Below are 13,560 nucleotides of genomic sequence, written 5' to 3' on the forward strand. Positions count from 1 at the left end.
CACAGCAGCACCATGCCCCTGCCTTGTCCAAAGTGCAGAAAGATCCATTGCTTTGTGGGAAGACAACAGGTACACTTTGTAAAAGATGCTCAGAGAGATGATCAATCTTCTTGAACTCTTGTCAGAGAGGTCTCATGGCTCAGACATGGGGCTTGATGATAAACTCCAGGCACAGTTTTTCCCAAAACCATTATGTGGCACAGCAGCTCGAGGTTCTAACTCCAAGCTTATCCAGCAAATTTGAACATAAAAAATGGACGAATAATGTTGAGTTTATTTTTATTGTTTATTCTCTCTAATTCTGTTTGGAGCATGAAGCCTGAGAGAAACAAACAAAAAAAACAAGGCCCACGATACTGAGTTTAACATTAACTGCTAGGCGAACAAGCAGAGCACACTCCAAAACAGAAACAAGAGCGGTTTAGGGAGCTACAACTCAGGCACATGACATTTACAAGAATGCACAGTGTAAGTACACTTTCTAACCATGTTCCCTAAGGCAAGATCTCAGTTATGACCTAAAAGACTACTAAAAAAACATGCATACAACTCTTGATGAAATTAAACTGCAAAAACAGCTGATACAAACTGAACAAAGGGCCAAGAGGGCCAATGGCATCCTGGGATGCATTAAAAAGAGTATGGCCAACAGGTCGAGGGAGGTGATCCTCCCCCTCTACTCTGCCCTGGTGAGGCCTCATCTGGAGTACTGCGTCCAGTTCTGGGCTCCCCAGTACAAAAAAGACAGGGATCTCTTGGAAAGAGTCCAGCGGAGGGCCACGAAGATGGTGAAGGGCCTGGAGCATCTCCCCTATGAAGAAAGGCTGAGTGAACTGGGTCTGTTCAGCCTTGAGAAAAGAAGACTGAGAGGGGACCTGATCCAGGTCTATAAGTATCTAAGGTGTGGGGGGCAGAATGGCGAGGCCGGACTCTTTTCAGTGGTGAGTGGAGACAGGACAAGGGGAAACAGCTGGAAACTGCAGCATAGGAAGTTCCGCACAAACATGCGCAAGAACTTCTTTACAGTGAGGTGACGGAGCACTGGAACAGGCTGCCCAGGGAGGTGGTGGAGTCTCCTTCTCTGGAGATGTTCAAGACCTGCCTGGATGCCGACCTGTGCTACCTGGTGTAGGGAACCTGCTTTGGCAGGGGGGTTGGACTCTATGATCTCTGGAGGTCCCTTCCAACCCCTACAGTTCTGTGATTCTGTGATTCTGTGATGTCCCACACCACATGGTGTCATGCAGAAGCTGTAAAACTGAAGGAAGTTGGTTGTGGGAGGCAGCTACTGCTCAAGGACAGGCTGGGCATCAGTCAGTAGGTGATGAGATGCATTGTGCATCTCTTATATAAATGCGCGTGTGTGTGTGTGTGTGGACTGATTTATTCATATATATATATAAATATATATATGGACATGATTTAGAGTAGGGTTGTTAGAGTTAGGGTAGTAATGGTTAGGTTGCAGTTGGACTTGATGATTTTTAAGATCTTTTCCAACCTGAGCTATTCTATGATGATTCTATGATTCTATGATTCTATGTATATTATCATTACCATTATTTTTTTCTCTTCCTCTTCTGTTAGTAAACAGTTTTTACCTCCACCCATGAGTTCTACATTGTGGATTTTTTTTTTCTCATTCTTGCCCCCATCCCACTGCAAGTGGGGAGTGAGTAAACAGTTGTGCAGTGCTAAGCTGCCTGCTGGGTTAAAGTACAACTCCAAACTAATATCCTTTCTTCCCTATTGGTCATGTCTGGAGGTCAAATATTGTTTCAAATAAAGGAACAAACAGGCAAAGCAAACTTGAAAGAAACTCACCAGTCAGAGTAAAGGAAGGTGAGAAGTCTATTCCACTGTTGTAGGCAGTTGTCAGAGATTTGATCTTATATACTGGCTGTTAATAATGCAATATACTTGGGTAACTGAGAAGCTATGGTAAAGCAACAGAGGCTATGAGAAGTATTATCATTTAAGGCATGATCTAAGTATCTTCTAAGATGGCATGGTAAGACACAAGGAGAAGTTAAGCCACAAGAAACCAAAGGTGCGAGGAATTAATCCACAGGAAGTTAAGTCACTAAAATGAGTCTCTCCCCTCCACTTCATTTCTGTTTGCAATTGTTCTTCCTTTGTCTTTCTGTTCTGCTGTTTCTTACATGGTTCTGTCTCTCACCTCTTCCCTTCAGATCAAAAAGCTGGATTTAGTCAGCAACTCACAGACATTTCCCTGTATAAAGTTAGAGCAAAGTTTTGATGATGTCTCATTTGATGTGTGATGTGGGATGTATGGGACAGTGATGAAGACATGCAAGTGCTCATTTACAGCAGAAGAATCTCACATTGTTGAGCGCTGTATCATCCTGAAATCCTTGTGGTGGCTCTACCTTTGTTTGGAGACCACATATTTTGCATCTTTTGCTCCATGGGCCAAATTTTCCCCATGATAGTCCATCACCTACTAAAACAGCTTCATCCGAGCATCTGAATTGGATGTTGTTGGCCGCTGTGTCATCACCTCCTCCTTGAGACTTCTCCGTTCTCAATGAAAAGGAGATCAAGTAGCCTGTAGGACAAACTAGGAAGCTGGTCCAGGTACCCCATCTGCCAAAAAAAAAGCAGACAGAGGAATTTCTGGGCTCTGCAGGCCATTGGGTGTACCCTTTCTCCTTTCCACACTGCCTTCAAGTTTAATGGCTCCTTGCTCTCAGCAGTGACTATTACAATGCCCTGATGCACTCTGTGTCTTCCTTTGGATGTACTTTTCTCTTTATTGGTATCTTATCGGAAAAAAAAAAATAACAGAAAATTCCAGATTCTGCTAGAACCTCTGTGGAACACATGTTTTATGACAAATCCCTGACCTGGCTCACAAGTATGCGTAAGAGAGCAGTGAGAGCACACACTCTGCCATCCTGAGGAGCACAGTTCACTGCAGCAGGGCCAGGACTTCAAACAAAGTTTCTGAAGATATGGTTAAAAATCCCTTTCTCCTCATTTGTCACATATGTTGCAGATTTCCAAGAGGGGCTGTAGCCCTGGGAACATGACTAAAGTGTTCACAGTGCTCTGCAGAAATTTCAAGAGCAAAAGAAGGTGGTGATGAGAAGTATCCCTATTTAATTGCCCTAAAAATGAATGAAATAAAATAGTCAACCACTCGCATTATTTTACTTTCTATTCCAGCTCCGAGAAAAAAAAGTCAAAGAAGAGACCCCTGTAAATGGTGATGCTTAGGGATATCTTGTGAGATGGTGCATGACAGATGGGGGAGGAACCAGTGTTACTTACTTCCCCACCAAGGACTCAATGATTGAGCCTTCGAGGCAGCGCAGCCGTATACCGTTCAGAGCTGTGTCATCTCTGCCAAACTGGGAGGGCTCAACCTGCAGTGGAAAACACACAGACAGAGATAAAGGCAAGATGGAGAAGGCTCAGGAAAAGCCCTGTGAGTGCCTGTCATAAAAAGTTCTATTCTATTCTGTACTGAAAAAAAATACCTTGAAAAGCATGTAGGAAAAGATGTCTGTCACACTAGGAAACAGTTATGTAGCTATGTAACACAAGCAACATGCTCTTCTTTGTGGTTTTTTTAACTCTTTTTGGTTTGACAGATACAGCTGAGACTCAGCTCCAGGGAACACACTGGAGAAGGCTGCCAGCTCTACTGAACCCTGACTTTGGCATAAATGTGGCTTCCTCCAGCAAAGTCAGTCACAGGCAGAACATGAGTATGCCTGCACACCCCTGCCCAGTCTGACAACAAAACAATTCTGGCAGTAGCCCTGTTTTTACTGTATCCAGTATGAGTTCTCTTATCTTGAAAACAAATGAATTAATTGGTAGATAACCATATTTTTAGTTTGCTGGTATAATTCCAGTGGCTACGTTTTCCCAAAAGCTCAGAATTTGACATGCAGAATGCCACAGTCAGGAGGAGGACAGATACTTTAGAAATCCCTCAGAGTCTGGGGAAGACCCTCAAGGAAACATAGAGCAGGACACAGAAACAGGAGGCAAAGAAAACAGGGAGAGTTTTACCTTCAGCGCAAATCCATCGGCGTAGCCACTGCGGCAAAACTGCCGAATGCCCCACTTTCCCCAGTGGCCTCCATTGGGCACGGTGATGACAGAAGTGTATTCACGTGCCCCTGCATCCACAGCGTAGAAAAAGAGCAGGATGAGTGCTGCTGGTGTGAACACCTTCATCTCTTCCACTCTGCATCTGAAGGGGACCTGGTGTACGGACAGGGAACTTATACCCAGTCCAGTCTGCTTGGGTTTCCCCATCAATTTGTCAAGTCACTGTAGGAACAATAGCTCCTACCCAGGCAGCAACACAGCACTTGCTGACCTGTTTCTCATGCCATTGAGGAGCTCACTTGGAAGAACAGTTTGACAACAAACATGCAGCAAATGCTGGGACATTAGAGATGCCCACTGTTACTGGAGAGCTATAGAAACACCTGTGTTGTCCTTGCTGTGCTGATGGTGCTTAGAGAGAAACTTGGCAGAAGCTTAATGCTGATTCTCTGGGCAGGTCCTTGGCCACGTGAATATTTGCCTTTTGACTGAAACTGTCATAACCATTTTAGTTATTTCTGGAAGGCTGGCAAGACAGGTCAAACTATACAAAGTAACACAAGGGTCCTGATCTGGAACAGAATATCCCTAAACTCATGTCCCGTGTCTCTCTATCCCACCGATGAATAGAATACCTGGCAAGGTATATATGTATATATACATACATATATAAAAGGTAATACCTGGTAATGTGCATATACATACATACATACATACATACGTACATATATATATACAAAAGGCTGTTCTGATATTAATGTCTCCCATTTTGTCATTTTGGCCCATGACATCAGAAGTGGATACTGATGGTTTGTCAGTAGAGGCTGAGCCTTCCCACCAGTGTTCTATCCCATTTTGTTGCTGTGTGACAGATGGCAGCAGAGGAGTGGTCTGACAAAATGGCATCTGACATGGAAGTGTACTTGAAGCAAAGGTGTGGAACTGAACACTCAATGAGGAAAAACTGCTGCCCACTGACATTCAGTGATCCTTGCTGAACATTTACGGAGAACAAACAGTGGATGTGAGCACAGTGAGGTGGGGGGTGGTGCACTCCAGCAGTGACAACAGAGACAGTCAGTCACCTCTGCTGGTGCAGGTGGCTATGAGCATGACATGCAGGCTCTCATTCATTGCTGGTGAAAATGCATAGTTCATGGTGATGACTACGTTGAAAAATTTTGTAGCTGAGAATTTGCTTTTTCAAATAGCGTTATTATGTTCTTTGTATTGATTGCATTTTCCATGGAAATAAATAGAAGGCATTACTTTCGGAACAACCAAGATGTATGGGCTACTTAAGGTTTCAGTATCATTTTGTTTCCACTGCTACTTTTATCTCAATAAAAAATACTGTGCTTTGTCACAAGCTTAACTGGTCAGAAATGCTGAGGTGCCCCCAGCAAGTCTCAAAGTAACTGAAAAATAAATGCCACTGGGGAGAAATGTGTATGGCAGGTTATCCAGAAAGGTGGTTCTGAATTTGAGTCTCTGAGGATAGCACAATGCAGGGAGAGATGAATTTGAATCCCTGTTTTTGAAAGGATCTCTTCACACACAGATAACCAGTGCTCCCTGAAGACCACAGCCAAGCTTAGCAGGAGCTGATTCTCTGTTCAAGAGGCAAAGAGGAGAATATAATTTACAAATACATCCTCTGGCCCAGGATTTTAGAGCAGGATAGGATGCCAAGCCTTTAATTACTGGAAGAGAACAAGTTTCCCTTTTCTAGGGTTCTCTTTCACTCTTTGCTGTGTTTCTGCCCCAGTAAGAGCTGATGTTGCCTTTCCAGTCTTCACTCTGCATTCTCCTTCTACCAATCCACACTTCTGTGTAGGTGCCAATATCTGCAAACGGTGATGACAGGAATCTGGACAAGCCTTTCTGAGGAAGGGACCACAAGATCACCCCAAGTGATGGAGGCACAGCCTTTTTTCTTTAAGAGACTGGGACTTTAATTTTGATTCTTGAGGATGGGTGTCAGAGTCCAGAGGACAGGTGCTTTCCATCACAAGGACCATGCAACCATGGCTGCTGAGCCAGGTGTGTTTGCTCAGGTAGAGTCACACCGGGGCAGATAGGGACACTCAGACCTGCCCTTGTCTGCAAGAGAACAGAAAGAAGCAGAAAGAAACAACTGGGACGTAGTGGTAACACCACTAAGAAAAATCAGGATCCCCACATTCACTTATACTTTTTTTGCCCCAAATCACCTCCAGCAGTCCTGCAGACCCACGGCGTAGCAGAACCCTATCAGAAGATGCCCATCTGCTCCCAGCAGCACACGAAGGGGTCCCAGGGCACCAGGAGCCCATAGCGTGCAAGGGGATGGGGGAGAGGGCTGGGATTCAGCCGTGAGGAATGAGTAGTGCTGTCACTCTAGGACCAGGGAAGTACCATTTTCCCCATTTATAAACAACGAAACTACTTACTAACCTGCAGTGTCAAATGTGAGATAGTTGATTCTTTTCCACTTTTTAATTCTCTAAACCTGTAATTTTTAAAAAACCTAGTAATAAATTTTATTTCACTGGCAGGTAGGGGAATTCTGTTCCCATCACTCTCTCTAATACGTATTTGGTAGAACTTCCTGTAAAAGATTAAATATGCTAATCTAGAAGAAGTTTCTTTTAGCAACATAACTTAGAAGTAGAAATTGCATCTCAACCTTCAGCCATCCATTCTACCCTCTATGTTGGGTATCATGCCCTCTTTTTTGCAAAACATGGCGAACCCTCTGGAGCAGGGAGGGGTCCAACACGGTGGTTGCCCAAGAGATAAGTGAAGGACAAGAAAACTCTGCTGAGTCTGTTGTCCCTGAGGATAATAAAACCTACAGGAAACTGGAAACAGGAAACCATCCTGACCTCCAGCTTGAGGGAGGAGATGCAGGAGATGTGCCACTTCACAGGTAACTGCATTCCTGCAAAATAACTCATTGTCTCAGAGGAAAGGCACAGCAACAAACCCAGAAATCCCACCTGTGTTGTCATGAAATATCAAATCTGTTTTGTCTTTGTAAAAATACTAAGGGTTGCATTATTTAGAAACAAGTGGTGAGATTCTGACTGAACCTGGATGTCTACTGTAGATAATTCCCTTTATGGCTGCTGAGAAAAACAGTACAATGGCAGTAGTGAGAAATAAATACCCTCACATAAACCTCTCCCTAAAAATACCCATTCATCTCCATTGACTGCAGGGAGGCAGGATGTCCATCTGGACCAGTCTTATAACTTCTGTCTCTTTTTAGGCTTTAGTAGGCTAAAAACAGTAGTGGTGAATTAGAATTAGTACTGTGTAGAACGAGCAAATGTTCAAGAAAATATATGTAACCAAATTATGTGCTGTCTGTTCCACTGTTTCTCGTTTGTTAAATTGACTCAGATTGGTGGAAAATTGAAAAGCAGGAAAAAATGCAAGTGAGAGACATCAGAATGTGACAAGAGACAGGATCTTCTAGATGCGTAAGAAGAGAATGAAGCTTTACAGTGAACAACAAACTGAGTATAGCTGTTTGTCAGGTGTAGGAGAAGGCTGTTTTGCATTAGCAATAGAAGACATCTCAGAGCTTCAGTCTCAGGGTACTCCTCTTGCTGTGAGCTTGTCTTCATGCAGTTTACTACCTGTTCTTGACCTCCAACTTTGATAAAGTTTCATATTTTTCCTCAGGAACTAATACAAATCAGTCATTTAAACATACAAAGCTGAGCACCCATTGTCTCAAGCATAAATTTAGAGTTTCTCTCATTTTTTATTTCTGTATTATCAGTAGGACTAACCTTCCTTCATGTATGACTTGTTCTTGTCCTGTTTGCATGGCCTTCATCTTTATTTACTCACTGTGATTTTGGTTTACAATAACTAACACTGTTTTAAGACATGCTTTTGAAAGCCCCACTTCTTTGCAGTTGGCACCCTCAATTTCTTCTGTTTCTCAATTCCTACCTGGGAATCAGCATGCTATAACTGCTTCTTATTTTTGCCAGAAAGTGCCACAGAAGAATCCTCTCTCTAAATGAATCTGAGAGACAGAGAACTTGATGAAGGAGAGCAAGGCAGCCAGTCCATGCCTGCAGCCTTAGGGCAGGCTCAGTCCACACCTAAGTGTTCCCAAAGGGTGAGGAGTGTTTGTCCCACTTGTTTTTTAAAACGTTTGGGGATAAACACATTGCAGATCTCTTAAGGAAGACAATACAGTGTTTGGCTCTCCATACTGTTGGAGCAGTTCTACTGTCTGCTGAAATTTAAGCCCACTGCTTTTTCCTGTTAGAGGTTCCCTGCTCCCTTCATTCATACTAGATTAATTTCAGTATAACTTGCTCTCTGCCGTGCACACACTGAAATTGAAAATACATGAAGGGCCCACCTGTCATTGAAATCCCACTGTGATTTCCACTTGCATGGTGGAAAGAAACCTGTTGAACAGAAAGAAGACACCGTAGCTGGTAACCAAGAAAACTATTTTGCTCAAATCTCCCTGTAGTTTACGGGGAGACTTAGAATCATAGAATTGCACAATCATGAGGGCTGGAAAAGACCAGTAAGATCATCAAGTCCAATCATCAACCCATTATCACCATGTGCATTTCTTTTCCTCAAGACTGTTTTGGGGGCCAGAACCAGCAGGAAAGGAAGGAAATTCACAAACAAGGTCAGAGAGCAGCAGCTAGAGAAACAGAAGCACCTGCCTAGGCAGGATAGTACTGCAGCAGCCTGGGATGGACAGAGGTGCTGTCTGGTTCTGCTGGAAGGAGAGGAGGGAGGCTGCAGAAAGCACAGCTTGGACATGGAGATGAGAACCTAGCAGACAACAGAACACTATCAGGTGATGACAGAAACCAAGGCATTGTTTCCTTAGGCTCTGACACTTCAATCTTTCTGAAGGTTTAATCCCCATGTGTGATTTTACCATCTCCCCCTCATGATCCTTCTCATTCTTACAGCTCATTTGAGCAGAGGTTTTAACTAGGTTTGATTCCTTCCTTCCTAACCATTTAGCCAGCTCTCAATGAGTGCACATATTTCTAGGGTTTGTAACAAGACACTGGGTAGATGGCCCAGACCTGTGATAATACAAAGGGCTGCAAGATTCATCAGCAAAACTAGACTTTTGGGCCTGAATTTGTTCCTGGCAAGGCATTTCTTGTCCCAGCAGAAACACCCTGGAACAGAAATGTGTGGACATATTGTGGATGAGTGTACAACAAAAAAGCAAATGACTGCAAGTCAATGAGCTAATCATTCCCAATGGAGACCTGTTTATGCAGCTGCACATTCACAGCAGCAGATTATTCTAGTACTGCTGTTTGAGATATACTTTACTTTTCCCACTGCCATCTCTTCCCTACACTAAGAAGGCCCGGTCTTCTTGGTTATCCTGCTTCTGTTGTTTTCTCTCGCCGTTTTTTGAGACCTCTCATCATTTCTGCTGCTAGTAGTTGAACCTGTTTTGAACAGCATTTCCATGGACCTTGTCGTCACTGCAGAGCAGTTGAAAAGTGGAAACTTTCTACTTGGCTATTTAAGTGAAGTACCTGGTTAGATAGCAAGGATGGAATCAGCACCTCACTTAACACAGAGCTTCTTCGTCAAAAGTTATTTTCTCTCTTTGAAGATAACTTCTAACACAGCAGTATAATACTCTGCACCTGTGCTTATTCTGAATTCTATCCTCATCTTCTAGTGTTGTCAGCATCTCCCGGGATGGTGCCATCTACAGATTTAATAAGCAAACTCTCTATTCATCAATATGTGTTTCTACAATTGGATTAGTCTTTTGACATTTTTAACTATTGATTCAAATTGCTAATTAACAAAAATAAAAGAACCAGACCCTGAGGTGCAGCTTTACTGACAGCCAGGGACAAAATGTCAATTTACACCTGTTGCAGATCTATCACTACATCTTCATCTAAAGATCACTTCACATAAGAAAACTTCAGCAATTTATTCTGAAAGCATACTGGAAAAGGTTCTCTCAGAGAGGATGGTGAAGCACTGGCACAGGCTGCTGAAAGATGTTGTGAATGCCCCATCCCTGGAGGTGTTCAAGGCCAGGTTGGATGGGGCCCTGGGCAGCCTGACCTGGTGCCTGATCTAGTGGTTGGGAACCCTGCCTATGACAGAGGGTTGGAATGAGATGATCTTTGAGTTTCCTTCCAACCAAACCTATTCTGTGATTCTATGGGTGTCCATAACCTTAGCTGCAAGGCTGCTCAGTTCTCTGAACAGTAGCACTTTGTCCCATCTAACGTGGCACAGGTGCCACTTTTCAAGAAGATGCTCTGAATCAGGGTCTTACTCAGCTGGCTGCATAAACTGCATACATAATATTCACACCTGGGATTTCTTTTCCAGTAGCCAATTGTTTCCCGAGATGGGGATAGGCTACCACCAGATATATGACATTCTGCACTGAGATGCCAGTCAGTTGGCACTACAAGGCAAGCTGATCTTCACCACTTGGCAATGAAAATCTGCCTGGTGCTAACAGCAGTGCCAGTGGGGAAATAATCTCTGGGCCTTCATTTCCAGAGCGTCCCCTGCAGCCACAGTGAAAGAGGGAGCTGGGACCTTGCAACTACTTGTCACTGGTAACACCTTCACCAAGTTTAGTTGACTGCCTTCCTCAGTTCCTTTCCTCACTCTTTACCTGACTCATGGAAAAAGGCAGCATATGCTGTAGCTGGGCTGAAACCCAGCCATGTGTGCAGCAATGGGGTGGCTGTGCATGCCAGCTGAGCTACATCAAGCCAAACAAAGCAGATTGAGATCCATTCAGAGTTGAGGAAGGAGGGAGGAAACAAAGAAACTGTACAGAGCTCTGAAAAGACAATGGAATATCTTTAGATTACTTTGATGAACACTTGATCATATAGTGTACATCTTTCTTTTTGAAAAAGGACCTTTAGTAGCAAATGCTGAGCACTCAAGAAGAGTAGATTTTAAAAAAGGGGGAAGACAAATCCTCAATATTAAAATGGCTATTGGTGTTCGTTATTTGTGAAGATCTCTTTACTTACAGTCTATGTCCAGAGCCAGGCAATGCAATGATCTCTTCTATAATAAATGTGTTGACAGAGTGTTTGTAAACAATCACATGAAGACAAAGACTCATGTGAGAAAGACTGTGTTCCTACAGGAAATCTGTATGTGTGGAATTTACTGTGAAACACTCTGTCATCTGCAGTTAACCATCCACCTCTGGAACTGATGCTGCACATTATATTGATCCATCAAAGCCTTTAAGCTTTGGATTAATCTTCAGGATTTCATTTATATTCTTAAAGTTCAGCAAGTGTGAAAAGGCTTTGCTGTACGGCATTCGGACTTTACAAGGATAACCCTCCAATTAGCAGCCTTCAAATCATGGCCCAAGAACCCTCCACACTAATGGCAGACTGCTGACCCACGAGGCAGTCCTGAGCCTTATATGGTTTTGGTTCTTGCCTGTCATCAAATGTTGGGAACTACAAAGGTAGTATATTTGGGTATACATCATGGAATCACAGAAAAGGTTGGAAAAGATCTCTAAGATCATGAAGTCCAACGATCAACTCATCTCCACCCTGTCCACTAATCACTTTCCTCAGTGCCCCATCTCCACATTTCTTGAGCAACTCCAGAGACAGTGACTCCACCACCTCCCTGGGCAGCCTGTGCCAGTGCCCCACCACTCTCTCTCAGAGGAAATTTTTCTTAATATCCAACCTGAACCTCCCCTGACACAACTTAAGGCCATTCCCTGTTATCCTATCACTGTTACCTGGAAGAAGAGGCCAATTTCCACCTTTGTACAACCTCCTTACTTCAAATTACATAAAAGCAGTTCTTCCCAAGTTGTGAACAGATATTCATAGAACACATTCTGAACCTTCAGCCTGCTTGCCTCGTTCCTGCAAATGTGATGATCCAAACCTCCACATACTGTCTCAATCATCCCAGACAGACCAAATCCAGACCCCGGTCCATTGGTGAGGTGTGCATCGGGCCACATTGTTGTTGCAGCAATAACCCTGTTCAGTTGAGATGAAACAACCAGTCCATTTAGTGTAATTGCTGTCAAGGCTCATATGGATAGGTACAAAATGTTGGGTTTTTTTGCTTATATTTAATGTTCACAGTAATTATGGAAAATGAGATGTGAGGAGGGAACGCAGACGACAATTATCATGTTAAATTTTGCACTGAGCCAATACCGTATGTTGTTGAAATGCTAACTTTCTAAACCAGGGCAAAATTATATATTTTTCTCTATCCTCCTTCTCAGAAATACTCTAACTTGAAACTGTTCAGAGAATAACAGAGCACAAGAAGTTTCACAAGTCATGATTTGGCAAAAATATAAATTGAGATCATTAGGCAACCCAATCAGAACAACCATTCTTCTTTCCATCCGCAGCCTCTTGACTCCTCTATTGTTTCTGCAAGTCTCAGATGATCTTTTTGGTTGTTTTTTTTTTTGTGGTTTTCTTTTATTATTATTTTTTGCAGGGTTTTTTTTTTTGCTGCGTTTTTCTTAGCAGAAGCCACTTACCCACATTCATCCCCACTGGAAGTTGCACTGATCCAGGAGTTGGATCTGATACAGGCCCAACTCAAGATATTCTATGATTCTATGATTCTATGACCCAGTGCTGTTCTGTATCACTCGCCTCCTGGCAGAAGCCTCCCAGCACAAGCTTCTAAATCCCCTCTGCCCTGGGGTTATTGTAGAGCAGCAGTACAGCCCACACAAATGGGAACTGCCAGTCTCTTGAAAAGACTTAAAATTTCCATGCAGATGTGAGTAAAATTCTGAGATGCTCTCACAGAGTGGCTACATGCATGTGCCTAACATCTTTTGACATGTTTGTGAAGCTCTATGTATTCAAATTGATTAAATGCTCCAGCAAGTGCAAGTTCATTTAGTTTCTCCCCAATACCTGGCACACCAGCTGTCAGTGAAGCACTGGTGAATCGGTGATCTAAGCAGGGCCTTGTTCACAGCAAAGAGCTGTTCTCCTACAGCACTGCTACAGGAAACACACATAAGCCTTTCTATTTGCTGCCACATGCAGATTTTCAGATATTCCCAAGCGTTTCTTCTCAGGAAAGACTCTTTTTGGTGGTGGGGCCAATCTCTGCTTATTTATCTCACTTGAGAGACTGCTAGTGTGCAGCTGCCAGTCATCCTGCTCTTCTCACATCCTTGAAACTTTGACAGTGCTGTCTGCATTCCTTCCTCCTCAAATCACCCAATGTTGATACTCATGTTAGACTTGGGGGATGCTTTCATGTTCAGTGCAGGGACAAATGGGAGACAAGAAGAGTACCTGTATGCTATTCTGTGGGTCCCAACAACCATGTAGGAACAGCCTTGGAGATGGGGGGGGGAAGATCTGGGGAACAGAAGGGAGAGAGAAAGAAGTCATTTTCTTTTTTCCTTTTATGGCACCATCTCCGGCTCCTTTTCCTTCCTCAGTGACTCCC

The 13,560-nt window shown here is 43.4% G+C and overlaps 1 protein-coding gene across 1 annotated transcript; it reads right to left on the bottom strand.

Moving 5' to 3' along the window:
• Positions 1-2,321: 2,321 nt before the first annotated feature.
• On the bottom strand, positions 2,322-4,212 carry VMO1 (vitelline membrane outer layer 1 homolog). Its single transcript, XM_042866377.1, has 3 exons — positions 4,045-4,212; positions 3,295-3,389; positions 2,322-2,607 (listed from the first exon to the last, which is right to left on the bottom strand). The coding sequence occupies exons 1-3, from the start codon at positions 4,210-4,212 to the stop codon at positions 2,322-2,324; spliced, it is 549 nt and encodes a 182-aa protein (XP_042722311.1).
• Between the last annotated feature and the right edge of the window lie 9,348 nt (positions 4,213-13,560).

The sequence above is a fragment of the Lagopus leucura genome, unplaced genomic scaffold (assembly GCF_019238085.1).
Source record: "Lagopus leucura isolate 7727_CA_CO unplaced genomic scaffold, USGS_WTPT01 Super-Scaffold_100001, whole genome shotgun sequence".
NCBI lineage: Eukaryota > Metazoa > Chordata > Aves > Galliformes > Phasianidae > Lagopus > Lagopus leucura.

Excerpts from the sequence above, each read along its gene's own strand:
- VMO1 (XM_042866377.1), bottom strand. The coding sequence starts at position 4,212 with ATGAAGGTGTTCACACCAGCAGCACTCATCCTGCTCTTTTTCTACGCT. Across the intron at positions 3,390-4,044 it reads CCGATGGATTTGCGCTGAAG|GTTGAGCCCTCCCAGTTTGG; the intron begins GTAAAACTCTCC and ends TTTCCACTGCAG. Across the intron at positions 2,608-3,294 it reads ATTGAGTCCTTGGTGGGGAA|ATGGGGTACCTGGACCAGCT; the intron begins GTAAGTAACACT and ends TTTTTTTGGCAG.